The following is a 24,696-nucleotide window of genomic DNA, read 5'->3' as shown; positions in this document are numbered from 1 at the left end:
TCATGGGCAAAAGTAAGTTGTAGCTGTGTCCTAGATCCTCCACCACTTTCTTCCTGCTGGGGTAAGGTTAAGCATTACCAGGAAGCGTGAGACTGCAGTGAGCCTCCTTACTCCAGACTATTCTAATGTGGAATTTCTGAGCATTTCATCAAGACCTTGGCAAAGACTCCCTGAGATTCACAGAATTTAGAGTCAGGGGGTGGTCACAGCCAGACAGCAGCTGTGCCTTGTACCCTGCTGTGTCCCCCACTGAACACGTCACTTTAGGTACTCAATAAATACCAGGTGATGGCGCGCACTTGTGGAGTGACCCTCCCACATGGGGCAGACACCCTCGCAACAGTATCTTTGACAGATGGGCATCTGGCATCTGCTTCTGCACCATCTATTGACAGGAATCTAATGATCTCCTGAGGGCACTCATTCCCTTACTCGGCCCCTCTAATTGTTAAAAGCTTTGTCTAATGTTGAACAGAAAGCTGCCTTCATGTAATGGGCCCCCACTGGCCTGAGCTGTGCTCCGTAAACCAACACAGAATGAGGGATTTTTCAGTCTTCGGATAGTTGAGAAAGAATTTTAACAAAAACTAGCAGACTCTATGTGAGACCAACCTAGACATTGCCTTCTGGATATTTTTGGCATTCTGGATATTAATACTAGTGCTGAGGGAGGCCTGAGATAGAACATTCCAGATACAGAGTGATGCTATCACATTATGATCTAGGTGAACTTCTAAACTGCTGCAACACATACGGTTGCTTCCATGCAGCGTTTACAGTAAGTTCTATCAGACTTCAGGTCTTGACTCCTTCCAATTTCATCTGCAGCCAGAAATTTGGTCCTATTACCTGCTTGCTTTAGAGTCCTCAGTGAGTCCCACCGCTCTCATTAGATGAACGATAATGTGTTAAATTCCTATTGCATCTCAAGAATGAGCCTATGTCCCCGGGGCCCAGAGATGAATAGGGCAGCAAGGTCCCTTTTCTCACAGTTTATAATTCATGGAGGTTTATTAGGAAATCAGTGAACACCTAAGCACGTAACTGCTGATTAAGAAAACAAGCAGAGAATGGCTGGGCAAGGTAGGGGGAGACTATACACGGATCTTCTGGCAAGGCCACCATGAGAAGGTGAAATTTCAGGTTAAAATCTACATGAAGAAAATGAGAAAAATACAGTAAAACACAGCAGCAAACATACTTCAGATCTCTCTTCTTGTGAACTTTGAGACCTGCAATTTTTGTCACCTGAAACTTGAAATGCATGCTCCCCAACACTAGACCCAAAATGTTGGTTAAACCTGGGACAGAATCAAGAAGAAAGAAATTTTAGACAACTAGAGGTTTCTTAGTAGATTGTCTTGTGTAATATTTAATTACACAGCCTCTGCAAGGTAAATACTATTGCTTCAGGATTTCCAAAGCAAGGCAGAATTTATTCCATACTAAACTTTCAGAAACAACAAAGAAAGATTGTATTTGCTGTTATGTGGATGTTTTCCCATCACAAGAAGCTGCCTAATGAGGACCAAAGGAACGTAGATGACTGTACTTCAGTGTATTGGAAACTGTAATGATGCCAGTCCTTATGGAAAGATTACAGCATGAAACTTCAGCCAGACACAATTCAGCAGTCCTTGCCCACAGTAAGGGCATTTATGCCTTCCTTAAGCAACTTGTTTTCTTTGGTCATCATTGCTGTGTTAGCAGATAAAAACTGGTAATTCCTTCTGTTGCGTATGCAATATGTAGATGAGATTTGACGGCAATATTGTGGGAAGAGGGAAAGGTGACGAATGCTTCCCCAGACATCATGCGACCCTGTCAGTGGTCATGGTGACCTAAAAAAATTCTGGACCCTTGTATCCACTGGCAGCATAATTCTGAGGAAGGTACAATTTCCCCTGGCCCCGCCTTACACTAGAAAATTTGCATGTAATGACTACACACAAATCTTTTACTTAGGTTAATCTTTATTTATTTATATATTTATTTATTTTATTTTATTTTGGCGCCAGAGATTGAACTCACAACCTCACATTTGAACTCACCATCTCGCATTTGCCAAGCAGGCACTTATGCCCCTGAGCTAAACCCTTGGCCAGATTAGTCTTTAACCTGTTGTGCACACAAGTTCATGCAATCTCTTTATACTCTACAGTTTTATTTATACTGTAGTGTTCTTATATACAGAACTTCTGTGATTACATAGATTTTAATTTGCACAACTCTAGGGGGCAGACATGATATAACACGACTACAGATTTGTGTCTTTCTACTGTCTGCAATCACTTTCTATACAATATAGTGTTTTAAAGAAAGAAAGAGCATCCACAACAGTGATAAATGCCACATGCACCAGCATGAGATGCAGGTAGAACCCTCAAATAAGAAATGCCTTTTAGCCATATGAGTTACTTATGGATATTCAGCATAGCACTGTTTGTAAAATGAAAGAAGTAGAAAAATTTCAAGTATCTATCAGCCAGAAGACGATTAATATGACCTCTTCATATGTCAGAATATTACAAAGCCATTAAAAATAATTAAAGCTTAAAGTACCAATATGGATATATTTTGAAGAAGACAATACTGAAAACACACATGTATGGTATGACACCAGTAACATAAATAGCAAAATGCAGAAAACAATATACATACAGCTTACAGGTATATAGAGTGGTAACACCTGTGTATCTAATGCACGGATGGAAACACGTTAAAATCAAGATCAAGATTATCCCAAGAGACGGTGGAAGGGAAGATTCAGGGTACTGCATCAATAATGTTTCTTTTGTTTTTTAATGTAAAATACATGCACTCACATATCAACATTAGCTAAATCTGGGACAAAGTTATCTGAATAACTGTATTTTTTTCTATATTTGAAGATAACTCACTTTTAAATGAAAGAGAAAGAAAGCTAAGCTCCATTTTCCCAAAGGACCTATGATGTTTCTTCCCTTCAGTTAATGAGATTCCTAGTATTCCGTGATTTTTCCCTTTTCTCTTCTTGTTCTTCTTTTTTGTTGTTGCTGTTGTTGTTGTTGTAGTTAAGCAAAGTCTTCTTTTCATGTGAAAATTTATGTGGATTCCTAATATATATAATCAATAAATCTGAAGCACCCTGGAGACCTGTTCCTTCATTTTCCATCAACACCCCTGACAGAGACTCTGAGAACGTCTCCAAGACTCTGGATAGCACAGTTCACAAATACTTAAATTAATAATTGTGAATCAGTTTTAGCCTATCTATGTCAATAACTGCAGCTTGTATATGTGCAGTCTACTCTTTCCCTTCCTAGTCCTAGTTTACTAGATTTTTTTTCTGTTTATTATGAGCTAGAATATAATGAAATGATCCATCTCCAACAATTGACAAAGATTAATACCTCTCAACAAATCTAAATAGGCATTTCTTAGCTCCCCTCCCTGCCATTATTCTGAATAACAAAAAATTATCATCACTTGTGCTAATCAAAAAATACTTTTAAAGTAGAAGCACATTTATTAAAAAAACAAATTTCCCTTCAATAAAACCATTAAATTATTAAGAATAAATGTAATTACATATATTTTTAACAGAATTCAGTGTTAGAAATGTCAAGTTAAAGAAAATGTCCCTCAACTACTGTCTAACATGCATATTTAATATAGAATTTCTGTGACTAATAATGTATCAGTACAGAAAGCTAGTGGAGATATTTAACTTCAATTTCATGAATGATCTTTACTTTTAACATCCTATACTACCACAAATGCATTTGCTCTGCCAGTTGATCTTATGCTATACCTCTGAAAATGACATTTTTGTGAAAGAAATCTATTCAATAAAGTATTGCACATGACCACCCAAACATATCCAAATTCAAAACTAAAGTTCCCAAAAGATTCAGAATAGAAATATAATGTAAATATGTTTTGTCAAATATGAAACACACTTGCAGTAATTACACAGATACAGTTATATCACAGCTAGACTAATGGTATACTATTGAGTTGCTAACTTTTGATAATATCTGTAGAAGAAAATGCACTTCCAGAGACATTACAAGGCACAGTAACAGGCAAAATACTTGAGCAAATGTACACAGTAATTTCATCCCTGAAATCATGGTTTGAGAGTAGGATCCTACTCATTGCTTTCTGGCCGGGAATTCACACACACTGTCCTCCCTGAGGACCCATGGAGACCTCACCATTCGGTGTTTTCACAGGAGAACCTTAGCTAGCACTGCATTCACAGGAGGGCCGAGTGGCCTGAACATGGAACACAACATTAGTGCTTTATCAGCTGTTTCGGGTCTTGTCCTCATTCTGCTTTTAAAATTAAACAATGACCCTGTCTTAGTTGCTCTTTCGTTTCTTGGACAAAATATTTGGTGTGCACAAGTTAAAGATGAAAAGTTCATTTAGCTCACAGTTTGTAGAAGTTCCAGCCCACAGTTGACCAGCTCCAAACCAGGGTAGCATAGCAGAGGAGACTCAGCTGTTCCTCATGGAGGAGGAATCAAGGAGCAGCACAAAGACTCCTTTGCATTTACTTGCATTCAGGCTACCAGCCTATTGCTTGGTGCTATCCACATCCAGGGTGGGCTTTCCAGTTATCCATACCTAGTACTATGCTAAGCCAAACAGTAAAGTAATTTAGTTATCACACTCTTAACCCATATTCACACACCTTAGATCCAAACATCTCCACGAAGTCCCACTTGTGAGCACATGAGCCTCTGGGGAAACATCTAGATGTGAGCAGTAGCAGAGCCTTTTTACTTAAGCGTCAGGGGTGTCAGCTGGATATGAAAGACTTTATGGAAAGAGGAAACTAGCAGGTTGCAGAGAGGATCTCAGCGTAGGGCAGAGCTTTAAAAGGAAGATAGACAGAAATCAAATGGGGGTTGAAGAATGGTGTTCTGTGGAACCATGAAAATCAATTGGCTGGCCTAAAAATGTACATAACAATTGAGAACTTGAGTGCATGATAATACTGAAAAGATTTTGATACTTTATTTATAGCACAAATCAGGTGCTAAGCCATCTTTAAAGCAGTGTATTATATTGCTATAGGGATGAGATAAATTTAAAAAATAAAAGTTCAAAGGAGAACCCCAAAATTATAGAATGTATGGTATCGTTTTCATTGAGAAGGCGATTAGAATAACTTAGTATGGCTGTATGAGAGCAAAAGGTAACAAAACACCAGGACAGGTTGATCACTAATGTCAGTTGAGATGTCCATCTTTAGAAAGGGATTTAGCTCAGCGGCCTAAGCGCCTGCCTTGCAAGCAGGCAGTCGTGAGTTCAATCTCTGGTACCGATAAAAACGGAAAAGACAAAAAAAAAAAAAAAAGAAATCTATAGGAAAAGAATTCTTTGCAGGTTAGAAGGATTAGTTCTTCATCTGCACCAAGTCAGAAGAAATGACAGATTAGAATCTTGGACTCAAAACTATATGAAGAAAGCCTTGTATAGAAAGTCTGTATGAATATTGTTCAAAAATACTTAAAGTCCATTCTAGATTTTCCAGCAAGCAGTACTCAACATGTTGGCTCTGAAAATAACTAGAAGACCAATGTGAAATGAATCCAGCCAGGAAATGCCCAGTTTATTTAGAGGGCAGAGTTCAGATTCCAACAGTATACAATAAACTCTTTATTCATCACATAGTCAGGAAATGTAGTGCTCTAGCTAATCAAATATTATTTGTTAATTGTTACCACATACAGAAGAATTACAAATTTTTAAAGAATGAGAATAAATTAAAATACACTTCACACTGAAACTAAACTGATTATAATTTAATCTTTCCCTAATTATTCAGAATGCATTTCGGGGTCATCAAGAGAAGCATAAATTATCAGTGCTTGATGACTATGCAGGAAGTCACAGTTTTTCTAAAATCCTGGTTAATAGATGCAGGTAGCAAAGGCTTCACTGCAAAAGGTAACATTTGGAGGATTTATGTTGCTAGGCATTTCTCTAGGAGATCAAATATGTCATTAATGCTCAATGAAGCTAGATTTTCAGACAATGTACTGATAGAGGGAGAATAACGTGCTCAAGATTCACAGCATGAAAGGGAATCAAAGGCACGTTTTGAATACAGATCTGTTTTTAAAGGATATATTCTTTAATGTATAAAAACAGCAAAGCACCACTGCGTACAAGCATGTAACATTTTCTGCCTGCCTATCCAAAACACAAATAACCAATGTGATGTGCTGTTTGTTTTTCTACACATGCTGAAAGACTTTTTGATCCATTCTTGACATTGCTACCATATATTGACAAAATCCGTAAATTTGGGCCATCATTTTTTGAAGGTATTTCTAGTCAGAAGGCCAACTGCTAATTTACAGGATAAGGAAAAGAACCTGTACATCTGCGGAAGAAAACATATTAAGAGACAAAGCCAGTATAGTGTTGGCCACATAGAAGTGATCTTCTGATGAATGTTTACACTTAAAATAGACTCTTTCACTCATCTTTTATGTGATGATCTAATTCTTATAATACTACTCATTTTTAACTATGAAACATTTAACTGTGATGGTACTGATAAAAACATCATTTAAAATTAAGATTCTGGGCTGGGTTTCAATGTATTAAAGAAATAAATTTCACTTATTGTCAGGGCACAGAAAAGGTTATTTCATTAGCAGGTGAAATGCATTCCTCCTCCTGTCCTGTTTCCATTACCTGCTTTCTAATCTTCGGTGCAGTAACATTTTTACCTGAAACCTTTATGGCTTTTTGGTCACTTCCACTCACCAGCACCAATTAAAATTCTTCAGGGTTTAAATGCCTGCTCTTTCTCTATTCACAATGGTTTCAAATCAGAAGCAGGCAGTGACTCCCATAATGGAGTTACCCAAACAAGAAGGAAAATGTAGCTGAACTTTAGAGTGGCACAAGATAACCCCAGGCCATGACACCATTTCATTAGCTGATCTTACACATGGGAAGCTGTGATTCAAAGAGACACGTGAACCTCACCCATCTCTGCACATAGCATTCCCAGATAAGATTTAAGAATTGCTTTCAATTCCAAAAAAGATTATTTTTATCTGCAGCACCAGGCTGATATTGTTATTGTTCCAAAGAAAATGAGACCTAAACAGTGACTTGAGGTAAAGGCAGTCCTGATTGGAATAATCTCTGTGCTCAAAAGTTAGAGAAAAAAAAAGCAGATTCTGTGAAGTCTCTACCCAGAATTATAGAGGGACAATAACTCTGAATACACTGCAGCGTGATCCCTCCTTCTAATTCAGGATCTTACCCAGAGACAAAAATTTCACGGTCACGTTAAATTGAAAGAAAGTTAAAATTACTGCACTGCATAACTGAATCAAATTATGCATTTATAGTCAAAGTATGAAAAAAATCATACTAAAGTGTCTTAAAACTTGATAGATTTGGTGGCGCTTGCCAGGATCATGCTTGAAAGGTGTTGTCACTGCTGGTAACTCTAACTGCTGTGGAGCCATTCAGGGATTTTAAACTAAGGATTTGAACTGCTTTGTTCATCTGCTTTCCTCTGTGAGATTCTAAATTCTCCGCAGTAACTCTGTTACACTCGCATCTAAGATGCCCTTCTCATTTTAGGAACTGAAGAAAAGTGAGCTTCATTTGCAATCCAAGTAGATGGAAGAGAAAAACACAGATTGAAGGTCACGAAAATGTTACCTGGAACCTAAATCAGTATCAATAGTTACGGTGCATGGGAGACCAAGGTCTAATTTTATGCTCATATAAGAAAGGTGTTAAAATTCAAATTAAGTAGCTGGATGAGAAGAACGAGGAGAGTTTTTTTTAAAGACCATTAATTACAATTTCTTATATTTAATTTTATAGCTTAAGAAATTATCAAGAGTTCTAATAAAATGTGAACCATGACATACCTCTCCACAAAGAATATTTAGAGGGTCACAAAGTTCTTTGGCAAGATCCCAAAATATCAGTTAGTTCAAAAATTTTATGTTTAAATGAAGAAACTGAGGCACAAAGAGGTTAAGCAGGATGTATATAAAGAAGCTTTAAAAACCCTAGCAAAAAAGTTATTGTTACCCAAACCCATTTAATAACAAAAGGATATAATTCCCACTACACATTCCAATATATAGAAATTGGTTTTGTAATAATCAAAACAATATACTACTTCCTTAAAAATAAAAATATTGCTATGAATATAATATTTCACTGAATTTCCCAGAAATGATTCCGTTTTCCTGCTAATCTGTAGCAATCTCCTTGTCATTCATTAAACATTTTTGAACACTTACTGAATACTAAGTAGCTCAAACTTCAAAATTTTATTCCATTCAGAATTTTATCTTTAATAAAACAGTTGAGTAAAGTCTCTGTGGATGTTGTTTCTGCCCATTAGTGCTTGTGCCTTTTAGTAACTTCCATTTTCTCCTAAAAATGATTTTCTTCCTTCCATTCAAGGACTACAATGAGTGCACTGCTTTAAAGAATCAAAGTGTCCCTCACAGTCCATCTAACCAACTGTCTCACTCCACAAGTTGAGTGTGACCAGGCCACAGTGAAGCAGGGAGCACATGAAGCAGTTAGGTCACCAGTTTTCAATGCTTTTATTTATAAGATTGCTGATTTTCTTCCACACAACATCAAGCTCACCTTTGGAAAAATACGAGGTCATTAACCAGTAATTCACACAATTAGCAGCCTGGGAAAGTTGACAGAAACAATATTCATATCACTATAGCATCACCAACCAGCATGAGTAATGTCGAAACTATAAAAATAACAGGTAAGAACCATAGAGAGTGTGGGCTGAACTGGTAAGATCAGCACCACCTAGGATCTGATAATCAGCACTGCAAATCTAGAAACTCACATAATTACTATACTGGGAGCTAACCCTAAGGGTGAACTCCTGAGATCCTCATTTATGAAGTTTAATACCAATGTACTAACTTATATAGAGGAATCTCTCCAAGCACTGGAAAACTCGTGTTGGTTTTCCCAAGCAGGCTGGCTACCTCCTGGCCACCTCCCTTTTTTTCCTCCATGACTCTCCACTGCTCCAGCAGAATCCTTCCTAATGCCATCACCCAGGCTGCCCCTGCCACCACTTCGAGATGGGGGCCATAGGGCTCTCCCCAAAACAGGGTCTTTCAGTCCCAAGCTAACCGGGGCTGTCCTGGTAATCAGTTTATTTTGGAGGCCAGAAATTAAGAACTAATGTGGACAGATGTTTAAAGAACTACTGTACCATGAGAAAAACCCAAGAATTCTACATCTTCAATTCTAGCAGGACTTTATAGTTATCTGAATATGCCAAACGAGCTCTTTCCTGAAATCATTTTCAAAAATCATTACTGAATCCTTCCTCTTCCCATTTCCTACTTTATATTCAGTCTACTCCTCATTTTAAAGGTAATTTTTTTCAGTTAAATTCAACTCCAATTGTTTGAGTTGTGTAACCATTTTTATAGTTATAAAAATAAAACTGAGTTTCTACTAGCTGCTACATCACACAATAACCACTGGACAGATCATCATAAAAACACAGTCAGATTAGAATTATCTGATTTTTTTTCAACAGGATTTCTAGTACCCTTTAAGCTCTTTGGGCCTGAGATGATAGAGGACTTTAAGTAATTATCATCTCTGAACAGCTGAAACTAAATTAAAACTGCAATTGAGACTAAGGTTTGCTTTCAAGTTCAGTTGAAACTTGTTACTCAAGGGGGTATCCATTGTTTGGGGTACAGCATAAGTATTAGAAAACTACCAAAAGAGAAAACAAACAATGCTTCCCACTAGCACGAGGGAAGAGCTCTGATGTGTGATTCAGCTGCTTCTCTCCTGAGCCTGGGCTGACACCTGTTCTCCTGAAGCACGTCCACCTGGTTCTGTGTCTCAGCGTGCATGGTGGAAATGATTTATGTCTCTGATATTTCAATGGAGCCTCACCTGGACCAGACTGCCAAGGCAGTTTACAGAATCTGTATATGCGTGTGTGTGTTTGTATATGTGTGCGCATGTGTGTTATTTCCAGCTTTCCTAAACCCCACCCTAAAAACTGGGTCATAGTATATGTTTTTTAAGAACACTTAAGCTGATCTCACCATGACAGCAATTTAGGAACATGTGGGAAAATAAAAACATAAACTCTGACCAGTGAAGATTTTGAAAGACTCTCAGTAGTAAGCACCCTTTTGGCAGGTTCCCTTAGCACGGAGAATATGAGGGTCCGGTACTGTATTTTATAGGGAATCATGAGTATTTCTAAACAAAAGTGCAAAATATACATCAAATATCAGAAAATTCCAAACATTTTAATGTGTTCCAACTATACATAGACAAAAATGATTTTATTTTTTTTTTACAACTGACTTTGAGTTATACTGAAGAGCAGTCAAGATCACCCCACTTCACAGGGGACGGAGCTGATACCCAGAAAGTCCTGCCGATGACTTTCCTGAAGGCGCACCAGTGGAACACTCAAATCACCCCGCAGACCCACGGCAGGCTGCTTCCCACTGGGCCACACTCTCCAGGAGAGTAGGGGGCCAAAGTTAGAGAGAAAAAATAGAGGAAAGTCATCCAGCGCGTTTGTGTTTACATTAACTCTGTAATTTCTGGCTAAATTTATGTGTATTCTAAGTACCCAGGCCACTGATATTAGAAACTGTTTTCTTCATGACTTTCAAATTAAACAAACAAATAAGCAATCCACTCAGGTTCTTACCTCAAAGGGATGAAATCAAGTCTGTTGAAAAAATACCTGTGCCTGAATGTTCACTGCAGCTCTATTCATAAGAACCAAGATATGGAAGCAAAGTACCCAGCAACACTGCATGGATAAGGAAAACATAGTCTATAAACACAAAGAATGGCTGTTCAGCTGTAAAACGGACAAAAATCCTGTCACTTGTGATAATATGAGTGAACCTGAGGGCTTTACATTAAGTGAAATGAGCCAGGCACAGAGAGACAAGCACTGCATGCTCTCATGTACATGTGGAATCTTAAAAAGCCCTCGAAGAAATAGAGACTAGAAAGTCTGACAGGATTCAAAATTCCAGTTCAGAGAAAAGAGACCTATGTGCAGCGTGGTGACATAGTTAATAACAAAGTACTGTTTTCTTGAAAGTTGCTGACATTTTGAGTATTCTCACCACAGAAAGTATATAAGTTCATTACCTTGGGATAGCCTTTCCAAAACGTACTTGTATTTCAAAACAAAATGATGTGCATGAAAAATATATCCAATTTATACTTCTTAATTTTTAAAGATTAGCAAAAATCACATATGTCTACACGTTGATGCCCACTAACAATCTCGTGCCCAGACATCAATGCTCCTCCTTCGTCTTCCGTTCTGGCCAGGGTCATCTTTGCTTAAGCCATCAATTGCGGCCAAGAGCAGCCTTGCTAGCAGTTAGTACCAAGCCAAGCCAACGTCCTGCTGACATACGCCCAACACCACATCTGAATATTGCATATGGACCCTCTGTGAGCTATAAGAGAGCTGCTTCATAGGGGTCAAGCTGCCACAAGTCTCCTTTGAGAAACAGGAAAACAACAGACATAGTGTGGGAATCCGTATACAGGTATTTGAATCTCCATTATGAGCTTGCAATGGATTTTTAATTAGTGTTTCTAAAAGTTCAGTGAGATCTTGCCTCCATTCTTAGGGATTTTTATGCATATTTAGAAAAACACAGGTGCTTAACACATTTTGTCCAGTTAAATGGGCCTCTGTGATCTGAAATTGGCATAGGCAGGTGGCTGCCAGGTCTGCACCACTTTGGGAAATGGATGTATTTCTCCTTTCCTTGCTCTCGGTGGGAAAGGGAAGTGAAGGGGGGAGGGAGACCACTGACAGACAACAGCAGGGTGATTCTGTGCTCAGCATCTTGTCTTGGTGGTATATCCAAGCTGCAAGATTTATAACCTTCTTGTTACAATGTATCAGCTTCAACACTTTCAGTGAAGTCTTCAATAACTTCGATGACATCTTGCTGAGGGGTTTTGTCATTAAAAGCCTAAAGCTGGTCATTAACAAACTTTCTCTGCAATCATCCACCGCTGTGCTAACTCAGGCATGGGTCTGAGTTAGCTGGCTCAGAAAGTTGGGCTGGCTCAGAAACTTTCCAGAAGGCTGCATTTTTTTTTTCCTGAGCAGGGTATATTTCTTTAGGGAAAGAAAATATAGTTCCCAATCATTTCATCATTTATTTCTCATTATCTTTGGACTAACCCTTCCCTGGTAGACACAACCAAATTCAACAAACATCTGTAGAACACCGCTATGTAATGGGCATGGCTCTTGGGATGAAGGTCTAATTATGGAAAACACAACTCTAGCCCTCAGATGGATGGATGCATGGACCCCCTTCCCCTGAAATGAAATATCATTTCCGATCCTTAGTAATCTGACAGACCATGTTTGATTCTCTGAGCATTCTTTTATTCATTTTCCATCAACCTTTAGAAAACAGGTGTTCTTACTATGTCCATTTTCGAGATTAGATGACTGAAGCTTTGGGCTGCTTACGTATTTTCCTAATGTTACTGAGCTTGTAAATAAGAGAACCAGATCTCAAACTCATGTCTGACAGGACTCAAGCACATTCATCTCCTCTAAATATCAGGATTGGACTGGGAAAAAGGCAAGGCTGATGGAATGTGAGCTCAGGGAATATTGTAAGCTGAGCTGAAGACTGAAAAATGCTGGGCCTGTGACAGCCACAGAATGAACACAGGAGAATTTAGATCAAGGGTGGAATCTTGCCCTTGGAGCAACCTTCCCTGTCTCCACACACTCCTCCACTCAACAGGGACTTTAAAGCAGTATCCTCTCATATGTGTTTACATATGAAGTCCAGTCTTCCCCCACCCTGGACCAGTGAATACTGGTGTTAATTTTAAGAACACAAAGTATCATCAGAAAGTGAGATGGGCATTTAATTAAAAATGTAAGAATCACAACAATAAGCGACATTGTCATTAATCTCCCTCAAGTGATTCCCTTTCACTTCAAAAACACTTATCTCATTGGTTTTGCCACTTTCTGAAGTACTTCTAAAAGTCCTTAGTCATGGGTGCTTTTGTGTGGCCATCCTGAATCATGTAAAATATTTACAGCAATTTCTATCAAGTAGAATATAAGGGTGTGGCCCCATACACCTTATTCGTAGGGCCTGGCACTGTCAGAATTCTGACTCAGCACCAAAGTCAAAATGACCAAGAAAGGTAAGTGTTTTGAATCCATTCAGGACACTGAAGCAGCATGACAACGCAAATAAAATCATTCACTAAAGAGAACTCCAGAACTGCTTCAGAAAGAGGCGAGCATGGTAGGCTAGGTGTGCTTAAAGCAAGGCAGAGCGTTCTGCCGGGCCAATGTCAATGTGTCCTTTAGTGTTATAGCGCTTTTTAATTGCAACATCACCATACTTTTATCATACTTTATATAGTGACGATTCATATGATGCTATTTGAAGATAACTAAATCCCACACATACAAAAATTCTGTGACAAAGCAATTCACAGTTACGTGACATCTATTTTTGCTGTCAACAATTAGAATTTTTCATCTATTCTAAAAAGCTCTCAGCAATAATGAGGTCGGTTGTTGATGTCTCCTCCATAACACTGAGACCCAAAATCGTCGAAGGCTCAATTTTACACCATACACCCAAAACTTCTTCCAGTCAACTGATAGAAAACCACTCAGCTATGGGAAAATATTCTGCTATAACATAAAAGAGGGAAAGAAGAATGAAAAATATCCAACCTTGGAATAAGACTTTTTCAAGTAACAAGGAAATTAACTTGAAGGTGATAGGAATATGTTTAAGGGGGCACATTTTGTAATATCCTTATCATTAGTCAAAGACCTAATCTGTGCTGGGCAGTTGGTGGAAAGTTTTTATGCAATAAGTGATTAAATGGACTCCTATAACAACCTGGCACAGGAAAGCATTGTTCTCATGTTTATATGTAAACAAACTGAGGGCCCAGAAGGGTGAGCAGTTTGTCAAAGGTCCCTCACTGAGCAACTTGCAGAGATGAAAAAGCCTGGTGTATGTTACTGCAATGTTTCAGTGTTTCTTTTATGATACCTGCATTAATTAAAATATATTCTGTTTGGAGATGTTTAAACACAATTAAATAATAGCATTTAAAAAGCACTAGTTGATTTCTCTCATTTCCCTTAAAACAGCTCTCTCTCTCTCTTCTCTCTCTCTCTCTCTCTCTCTCTCTCTCTCTCTCTCTCTCTCTCTCTCTCTCTCTCTCTGTCTCTCTCCTCTTCCTCTCTTCTCTTCTCTCCTCTCCCTCTTGCCTTCCCCAAAAGGAAACAGAAACATTAGCTATTAGCTTAGTTTTTTACTGCTCAATTAATGGCTGTGGGATTTTACCTGAAGAAATCCTTAAGCCTGCCAGGCAGACACCATTGATCCAACTATAGTGTCATTATGTGCCTGTCCATATGCATGATGCTGGAGGGGAGGCTTTGTTCCTGGGAATCACAAAGCCATCATCCATCTGACACCCTGGGTTTTGGTGGGCCCGCACCTGCCGTGCTTCCCACAAATGTCTTCCATGGCCTGTGATTAGTTTTAATCACTCACAGGATGCTTCCTGCTAGGAAAGTTCTTGCCTACCAAGATCATCAGCACTACCTCAAAGGAGTCTCAGAAAATCGATTAGTCAGTTCAACTCAGCTCTTCTGATGAGAAATAATATATGAGGTTTCTGAGCTTTGTCCAAGGTCATTGAAACTATTGGTTCTTTTAGAGAAAGCAAAACCACTTCCAAAGGACATATGGAAATCAAGGTGCCAAACATAAATAAAGGGTTCTGTTAAGGAGGCCAAAAGTCACTTTGATTCAGAAAGTCCTCAACTCACAGATACTACTTAACATCAAAACAATAATATTAATAATGTACACATTCTCTCTTATTCAAAAAAGAGTTAATTAATAACTTTGTGACTTGAGCAAACAAATTAGGCTCTTTGAAAGTCAGTTTCCTCCTTTGTAAAGCAGGAGGAAAATGATCACATCACATTTTATGAATGAAATAAGAACATATATGCTTCTGGATTTTGGGAAAAACTGGCATTGGAGGGTCAAGAACCATCAGGGAGATCTTGTTTATTTGTTTTTTGGTGTTTTTTTCCCCCCTCCACTTTCTTTAAAGCATGGGCATTTTTTTCTTTTCGCTGCTCCTAAATTTATATGGCAGAACAAAGCCACTAATTATCCTAAATTGGTACCTTACCCCTGAAGTATGAGAGACAAATTCATTGGTCCAAATTCAAAATTCCAGGAAGCAGCTGGGATTGGCTCAGCTCATATTACATGCCTATATGTAAAGCAATCAACTTTCAGTTTATAGGTGCAATATTCTATCCCACTTGCCAAACTGTCCCTGTGTTATGCATATGGATTAGAAGAAGTGAGTGGCTTATAAAAGAAAGGGGGTTTGTTACAAGAAGAAAGAGTTTACAACAGAAGAAATCATTGGTGTCTACTACAAGAATGCATGAAAAATACCTGTCACTAATATCTCTTGTCCAGAATAGACATACTTCTGTATAGTTTTTTGGCAATGTGTAGATTTCTCCCCATTTTTAAATGCCATTTTTTATTTTAAAAAAAGCTAAACAGAAATGGTATTATCTGTTAGGTATAATCAATATAGATAGACCATTGTTAAGATTTGCAAGAGACCACAGGTGCTAAGAATGACAAATGTTTTAATCAAATTGCTCCTTGACTTAAGATGGGATTAAAATCATAATAAACCTATCAGTGAGTCAAAAATACACAGAGTACACTTAACCTGCTGCACGCCATAGCTTACCGAATGGTACACTGTGGTCTCTCTCATCATCCCCAGGATCACTGGGCTGACAGAAACTCTGGTTGTGTCTGCTACAGCCCAGAAGTGACAGCGTGGTACCTGCCAAGCACTAGCTCAGGTAAAGATTAGAGTCCAGATTCTAGGTTGAGTATCTAACAAACACAACCACCATCATGAAATTGACATGTAATAAGGCAAACCATCATAATCTGGGCTCACTCTGTACTTTTCCTTCACAAAAACACACAGTAGAAACTTAGTATGCTTGATGAGGAAGATTTGTTCGTTAGCTGCCCCTAAGAAACCTAACTCTTCTTACATTTTCAGCTTGTCCATTTGTTTTATTGGGTTTGGTTTTTCAGACATACTGGGGATTGAACTGTTTCTCCAGCCATTTCTCTTCTTTCTTTCTTAGGTTTGAGATACAGTCTCATGAAAACACTCAATTGTGTGGACAAGGCTCAAACCATAATCCTCCCGACTCAGCCTCCCATAGTGCTTGAATTACAGGAGCGTGGCACCACACCTAGCATCTATATTTAAATCAGTTTATTTATGGGTTCACCACTGAGTTCTTAGCATTAAAAATCGAAGGGACCACATAAAACAATTCAAACAATGCAAAATGCAATAAAATGTCTTCACATGATTAGCACTAAACAAATCACCAAACAGAAAACTAAAAAGCCCACTTTCTGTTTTTCTGTTTTCCCAAATACACACAGAAGAACCCTAGATAAGTTATCTCTGTTTCCTGCATAATCCAGAAACCTGCCTGAGAAGTCTACCTGTCCTTTAGAAGGAAACCTACAAACATTAATGTGTTCACTGCAAAGACCCACTTTCAGGGGGAAAATGTGAAGGAATCTCAGAAAACTAGAGGCTTCCTTATCCAAACGTTAATTATCACCCCAAAGAATTAACTTTTTACTTAAAGCAAAAGAAGTATTTTGCTTGGGCCAAACAGTAGGAATCCAACTGCTCTCTGCCAATAAATTGAGTGAGGGTCTCAGTCAGTATAGTTCAGGTTTTAGAAAGAGACCACATGGCATTGCTTTCCAAAATTTCTTCTACTGATTCAAAAATAATATTAAATAATTTTGGAAAGAATAACTTCCATACCTTTCAAATATGACAACAAGAGATGCGTGTGGTATCATGACAAAATTATGAAATTAAAAGTCTCATTTTTGCCCTAAATCTTTCTGCCCTGATACAATTCTTTATGGAGCAAAGAGATAAGATTTAGGAAGCAACAAATTCCCAGTAACAACAGTTCAAAAAGCAATCTAAAGGTAAGATTTAGGAGGCTAACTGGGGTAAAAATGTTGTCACTAATTAAATATTATCCCTTTTTGTTTCTTTTCAAATATGAAAAGAACTGCATGAAAGGAAGAGAATTACCAGAATGACAATATTGTCTCGTAATTCATATATTCTCTACGGTACCAAGCTGCTTCTAACAGGGCCACCTGCTTCCAAGCTAAATGGAACATACACTGATGAAGGACTCATGCCATTTTGAACTGCATTGTATAGATTCTGAACCAGGATTCTTTAAAAATGCTGTCAATTCATTCCTTAGTAATTAGGATACAAAAATATGCATATATGCATGGTACAGTTGATCAGTGCCAATTTTTTTGTAATAACTCATTTTCTTTCCTTCTGTTTTTGTTCCCTACATCTAGGGGGTGCAAAATTCTGAAGACAGTTGCTTTTTATGTGATTCGGTAGCAGGAGGGTGAAACTAGACCAAAATCTTCACCTTCCTCTTTCTTAAATTCTTTTCCTTTCCCCCTCTTCTAATTATATGGCTTTACACTGATTTATATGAATTTCAGCTTTCAAAATCATTGGTCTTTGCTGAATGCAAATAAGCACATGGGAAAATTACATTAAGTTTGCACAATTGATCTTTCATCATTTTAAATGGTACCTTTGAATAGTTCCTCAAATGTCTGTCTGAAACATTCCCAACGCTGGGTGTCATCAATAGATGGCGGGTCATCCTGGGGAAATCCATTCTCAGTGATGTAAATTACAGGGTTATTATACGTGTCCTAGAACAACAGAGCAGAAGTTTTATTCCAAACAGATGTTTTTAAAAATGCTCATAAAATCAGGTGCATTACCCTCTATCTTCTTGAAGCTACAACCCTAAAACTAGTTTTCATCAAATTGCACTGACCCTATTAACTTAATTTTCCACGCGCTGACCTTTTATGACTAACAGTGGAAAAGCAAAACTGTGTAAATGTCCATGAAGACAGTCAAATGACTCTTATTATAATGAGAAGACAGAAATATCTTTCTTCCCATCAGCATCTGCTCACAGTCACTTTTTCTTAACCCCTTGGTCCCACTGACAGCTACAGTTTCTGCCTCCTCCCCACAGGAAGGGTCCTGAAACTGGTTAGCTTGAAATTTTAATTTCAGCTACCTGAATGCCATGTAGCATAGCAGAGACCCAAAAAGGATCTCGCTATCTCTTGTCTTAAAATACCTTTTAGTAATCACAGTGGTGATACCGGCCTGACAAGTATATCCAAGCTACTCTTACTGCTACAACTGACTTTAAAGCAAATCCTAACTTTGACCACTGACTTTCAAGCAAATAACCAGCCAGTTAACCCTCACCAATTCAAATTCTAATCAGTTCTTCTCAAGCCAAAAACTAGATACGCTAGTATTTCAAATCATCCATTGTTCAGCTCCATATGTATACATACCCTCACCACCCTGCTACCTTCACACATACACACACACACAAATCATGCAATTACCTTAATATAGTTCAGCAGTTTACGTATTCCCCATGGCACCACGCGGACCCACCCTACCCCTTTCCAAGAAGGATCAGAGAAAAGCTCAATCTCTGCATCCTGAAGAATGCCAAGTTCTGCTTCCTTATTCTCCTTGTGCCTGATGAAGCGAGTCGTGTAATATTGCACAGCAAAGAAATCAGCAGTGCCTTTGATCATTTTCTTCTCTTCTTCTGTGAATTTGGAAAGCCTCGATGATGGATAGCCTTGCTTTTCACTCATGGAGGCAATCTGGGACTTGACAAGTTCAGGATAATCGCCATCAATGAATATAGGTTTAGCAAAGAAATCAAATTGAAAGTTGATCGCTCTTTCAGCAGCTTTCTGGTCCAGCACTGAGTTGGGATTTTCTGGTTGCGGCCAGATACAAAAAAGTGATAGGGACACCATACCCTTCTGCTTTTCCCGGAATAAGGAATCGTAACTGTGCCAGGCTCTGGCATGAGCCTTAATCATATTATGAGCCGCTTGGTAACCTCCGGTCCCAATTTGAGAAACACCAGGAGCAAAGAAACCCAGATCATATCCCATAGCACAAAGAACATTGGGCTCATTTATGGTGATCCACTGCCGGACTCGATTCCCAAAGGTGCTGAAGCAAAACTGGGCATATTTGTCAAAGACTTCAATGATTGCCTCTGACAACCATCCACCTTGGTCTTCTAAAGCCTGAGGCAAATCAAAGTGGTAGAGTGTCACCACAGGTGTAACCCCATTTGTTAACAAATCATCAATGATCTTGTTGTAATAGTCAACTCCTAAGAGAGAAAAAACACAAGCAAAAAGTTACTTTAATAAGTTGGAAGTATTTTGATCAGGATAACTCTAGCTGAAAGGAAATGTCAAGAATTCCCTGACTACAAGCATGGTGGCATACACTTGTAAATCCCAGAGTTCAGGAGACTGAGGCACAAAGATCACCTCACGTTCAAAGCCAGTCTTGACTAAGTGGTGAGTTAAGGTCAGCCTGAACTTCACAGTGAGACCCTGAGCCGTATAGCAATAGCAAGACCCTATCTCAAAAAAAAAAAAAAAAAAAAAAAATTTCCTTGATTGGTTGATCAGGGATAATTGTTTGAAAACAGATACATTTGGACAAGTTGCTGTCACTAAATGTTGAGCTATTTTCCCACTTATTGAAATTGTTTTATTTAGTTACTTATGTGATCATTTTTGTCTCTTAATCCCACGGGACTATAAGCCCCAGGAGAGCAAGAGTTTTAACTATCTAGTTTACCTTGAGATTCCCAAATCTTGGAACATTATCAAGAATTTAGTATACAATAAAGACTTTGTTGAATGAATGAATGAATGAATGAAACTATGTAATTTATCAACTAGTAATTTCTTAGTGTTTATTTTTTTTGAAATTCTGTATTTTTTCTATGCTTTTTTTGTTTTGCTTTCTTTTTTCTCCTTAAACAAAATTTTTTTTAAAAAAGAATATGAAGGCAACTGGAGCTTGGAAGGGAGAAACTGTTCTTTATAAAGAAGTAATTTCTTGGATAGACACAAAATCATAGTAGAATTATATTGTGTGGAAAGTTTACCTATGAGAAAGATGCCTGTCATGTTTTTTTCTCTAGATTTTGCTCCTCCAATTTAAAAAAAAATAGTAATTCAGACTTTTGTATTCTTTCATGTGTCTAATTACTCATTTGTTCATTACCTAACCACACATTGATATAGAAATTGCCATACATCATAAACAGGGAGCTTAACAAGAGAAATTACAGAAAAATTTATAGACAAGCACAACATGGTCCAATATAAACTACAGAGCACTGTTCAACCCAACCTAATCTTGGTTTTTAAAAGTGAACTATGCACCAAGATACCCAATTTTTGTCCCAACTTCTGCACTTTGAGCAGGTTACTTGATCTTCCTAAATAATCTTTCCACTCTGCAAAATGTGGATAATAGAAGTCTACATTTATAAATTGTGAGTTTAATGAGTTGATAAATTGAACATATTTACAACCATTCTTAGCTTATGGTAAGACCTTAGCAGAGGTCAAATATAATTCTAGTAATAATTATTATTGTTATCTTATTGTCATTAGCAACATCTAAGCTGATTCTTAAAAAATGGGTATGAATTACCTATATAAGCCAAGAAAGAGTGATTATCTACATAAGCCATAAGAAAAGAGTGATTCAGTAAGCTCAAGAGGGGACAGAAATGTGCAAAAGACCAAAGAGCATATAAAAATAAAAAACTCAAATGAGAAAAATGGCTTATGTTTTTATTTGGCTTATTTTAGCAGGTTTATTTGGTTTATTTTAGTCAACCACCTGCAAATGTCAACTTCACTTGACAGATATTCGATGGCAATCAAGGAAGAAAAAAGTTTATAGGGAAAAATAGGGGTGGACTTCAGGTCAGGCATGCTCCAACTGGAGGTCATTAGGACAGGGCAGCTGGACAATGCCCAGTTAGAGGTAGATCATACCATATCACTGGTTGGGGCATGTACTGCATTTGGTTTTCTCTGGCTGGTACTGAGTTTGAAGTAAGGGTATAGCAAAGGCAACAAGAAAACCAAAGATATGCCAATTGTTGACCAAATGCAAACTATGAAGGGCTGACTGCTGCAGAGGTTGTGGCTTGGACACCTGACTTCTTAGGTGGGTCAGAATCTTCCTTTCATATGTTACCTGGACTTGGTTTGCATCTTCATTCTCTTGGAAGAGTAAAGTTCCTTCTGGGAACTGTGAGAGAAGCTCATCAGAAGCGTGAGACTAGGCAGAGGAAATAGGGGTAAACAGAAACCAAACTGCACAGTCATATGCTGGCTGTCTGTCTATCTGTCTGTCTAAGTGAGTGTTCTTAACAACAGTTCTTTTGCAAATTGGAACACAATGTGAATCATCCATAGCGACTTTACATTTGGGAGACACTTTCATATGCTATTCTAACTTTGTAAGCAAAATAACTCATTCTGCTTTCATAGACACCCATACCCTAATCCATGGAATGGTCGAATATGTTAAACAAAAAGAAACTTTACAGATGTGATTAAATGAAGACTTTGAAATTTGAAGATTTTCCAAGATTGTTCAGATGGACCCAAAATAACCACACATGTCCTTATCAGTAGAAGAATATCCCAGAAAAGTAGATTAGAAAGATTCTACAGTGAGTGTTGGAGTGGAGAAGATTTCAACTTGAAAGGGACTTAACTCATAAGCCCAGGAATGCAGGTGGCTTCTATAAGTTGAACATGGTCTCCTGCTGATAGCCAACGAAGAAATGAGGACCTTAGTCCTATGAACAAAGGTACTGGAGTCTCCCAACCACTAACCACCTGAACCAAGAAACACACCCTGCCCTCTATGCTTCAGAAAGAAACAAAGCCTTACTGGCACCTTGATTTCATACTTGGAGAGACTTGTATGAAAATTCTAACCAACAGAACTTTGAGAGCACAAATTGTGTGGTTTTTGTTACGGTTGTTGTTTTGATTTGGTTTGGTTTTGGTTTTTTGAGACAGGATAGTCCAGGCTGACCTTGAACTCACTATGTAGGCCAGGTGGCCTTGAACTTGGGGCCTATCTCAGACTCTCAAGCACTGGGATTACAGATATACACCACCACACTCAACTTCTGTGTGTATTTAAGCACATAGGCTTGGGATAAATTGCTTTCAAAAACAAAGGGAAATTGACATACTCACCAACATTTATGAAACTTTACTTTTCTGCTGGGGATGTAACTCAGTGGCATAAGCACCTGCCTGGCAAGAATAGGATCATGAGTTCAATCCCTAGTACAAAAAAAAAAAAAAACCACATTTCCTTTTCTCTTTCAATGAAAGAATTTTCTACTAATCCATCTCTTGGTCCTGCTAAACCACAGTTCTTCATTTATGAATGAAATTTCAAAAAAAATTATGTGATGGCAAAAGTTTGGTATTGGGACATGTGAGAATTTTTCTCACTAACTCTTTTCATTGGTTTTGAATAAAAAAATAACATTGTATTTCTTTTGCTGAATTCATATTATATGTACCAGATTCTGGGAATTTTGCTTAATCCTAGTAGTAAGCCCAAGAGATGGACATTTTCACTTGTGTTAAATAACTGAGGAAACTGATATTCAGAATTTTACTATTGTCAAATAGCACAGACTGCTTTTAATGCCAATCTGTTTCACTGAAAAGACCACACTGGTCCTATGTGAACACTATGTTTCTTATATTAATGAATGCTCTTGATCCAGAAAGGTGTGGCTCTGTTTCACCAGCCTTAACATTTACCTACTTCAGACCAGATCACGATAGCAGATTCTTTTTATTTTCCATTTTGAAGGAATTATTAATGATGTACGATCAATGTAAGTCAAACAACATAGTAATCAGAGTTGAGCTGAAGATAAGTAAATGGTAAGTCACAGAGAATTGTATAAATAATAGCTAATATTCCAGAACCACGCACTTCACTGCTGGTTTATACAGTTTATCCAGTACTGTAAGGAAACTTCTCCATCAGGTAGGAGACTGGGATTCTTAACAGCAGAACAGCACATTCATACACTCAGTCAAAGGCTCAAGGACAAATCACTTGACTTGAACACCTATGTTTCCTCACCTTTAAAAAAGGAATGTTTATAGTGCCACCTCATGACTGTCACAAGTATCGAATGAACACAGCCAAAGGGCATTTAGTTTTATTTATCAGACTGATAGAATTCAGTAATAACATATTCTCTGACTAAATGTGTGTTTTTAAATGATCATTGATCAACAATATATGGATGTATATGTATATGTATACATATATATACATTTATATATAGGAATATATGTATATGTATATACATCCCTATATACCTAAGTCCTCAAGAGGTTGAGGCAGAAGGATAATGAATTCCAGTCCAGACTGGGGAAGACAGCAAAGCTGTCTCAACACACACACACACACACACACACACACACACACACACACACTTAAAAATACTATAACTTCTTTCATGGCCAATATTATATTCTCTGGTTGAAGCTCACTTATACAGATGTACAGATATGAAGTATATTTGAGTCTTTAAATGTAAGAAAAATAAAACAACTTGGACTAATTCAAATATAAAGTAGAATTGGGGGCAGTTGGGTGGTAGGTATGAGGAAATGTGGGCATTATTTGAGATGACAGGAAGACATCAGCCACTCAATGACAAAAACAAAATAAAATAACTGCAACTAGAACTCAAGGGAATTGAAATTGTTAGCTGAGAAAACTTTTGTTTTACAGGAGAAATGATCTCTTCTATCCCCGTTTGTTATGGTTTGTACCTGGATGTCCCCCTAAAGTCTTATGCAGTCATAGGGGTCAGGTTTTTCGGAGACAGCAGAATCTAGAGTTTGTGATTAGTTCCTTGTCTAGTACTGGTATGAGTGGTACTGGTATGAGATGGGGTATGAGTATTTCAGCTGCCAGAGGGTGGGCAGGCTGTATACAATATAAGAGAGGGAAAGAGGCTTGTTCCTCCTCCATCTTTTTGCTCTTGTCACTTTTGCTGTCTTCTGCCATCTTGAAAAAGTTACCCTCAGCCAAGCCACTCCGGCTTAAAGCTAGCTGAGTATAGACTGAAACCTCCACAGACTGAGAGCTAAATAAATTTTTCTCCCTTAATTTGGGACATTGGTTATTTTGTCTCACAATGAGATAAAAGTAACCAAGACACTGCTTCTCTCAACATATCAGCTACATTACCTTCCTTCTTTCAGAATCAATTCCCTGTGTGCCCAGTCTACCATCATATCAAAATAGCCATCCTCTCTGCCAAAGCTACCTCAGAACCCTGGTGCTATCCACAAATAAACTCAGCCTCCAAACATTCTTGAGGAAGAAAACAACTGGGCAAGCTCATCTTTTCAATGAGATCACACAAGTTACATACTGCAGGCAGCAAGGCTTTCCTTTGTCCCGTCATTTGTAGCAGGCATGGAGCAAGATTATATATAACAAAGAAATAGGGAAGATACATGAAAATTCTCTTTAGTTCATACATCTCTAAATTTG

General features: G+C 38.0%; 1 protein-coding gene across 4 annotated transcripts in view; it reads right to left on the bottom strand.

Annotated features, from left to right (window-relative positions):
- The window catches only part of Gba3 (glucosidase, beta, acid 3 (cytosolic)), a 115,008-nt gene that overhangs the window by 45,722 nt on the left and 44,590 nt on the right, over positions 1 to 24,696 (bottom strand). For all 4 annotated transcript variants that reach the window (XR_010044606.1, XM_063240318.1, XM_063240319.1 and 1 more), the window contains 2 exon segments: positions 18,636 to 19,432; positions 17,789 to 17,912 (listed from right to left, as the gene is read on the bottom strand). Coding sequence is in view for 3 of the 4 variants with exons in the window: in XM_063240318.1 (XP_063096388.1) it covers positions 17,789 to 17,912; positions 18,636 to 19,432 (921 nt within the window). In the remaining variant the exon portion in view is untranslated.

This window comes from Cavia porcellus, unplaced genomic scaffold, assembly GCF_034190915.1.
Source record: "Cavia porcellus strain 051 isolate PalLab524CR breed Dunkin Hartley unplaced genomic scaffold, mCavPor4.1 scaffold_30, whole genome shotgun sequence".
NCBI lineage: Eukaryota > Metazoa > Chordata > Mammalia > Rodentia > Caviidae > Cavia > Cavia porcellus.
This window is presented reverse-complemented; position numbering and strand designations above follow the sequence as displayed.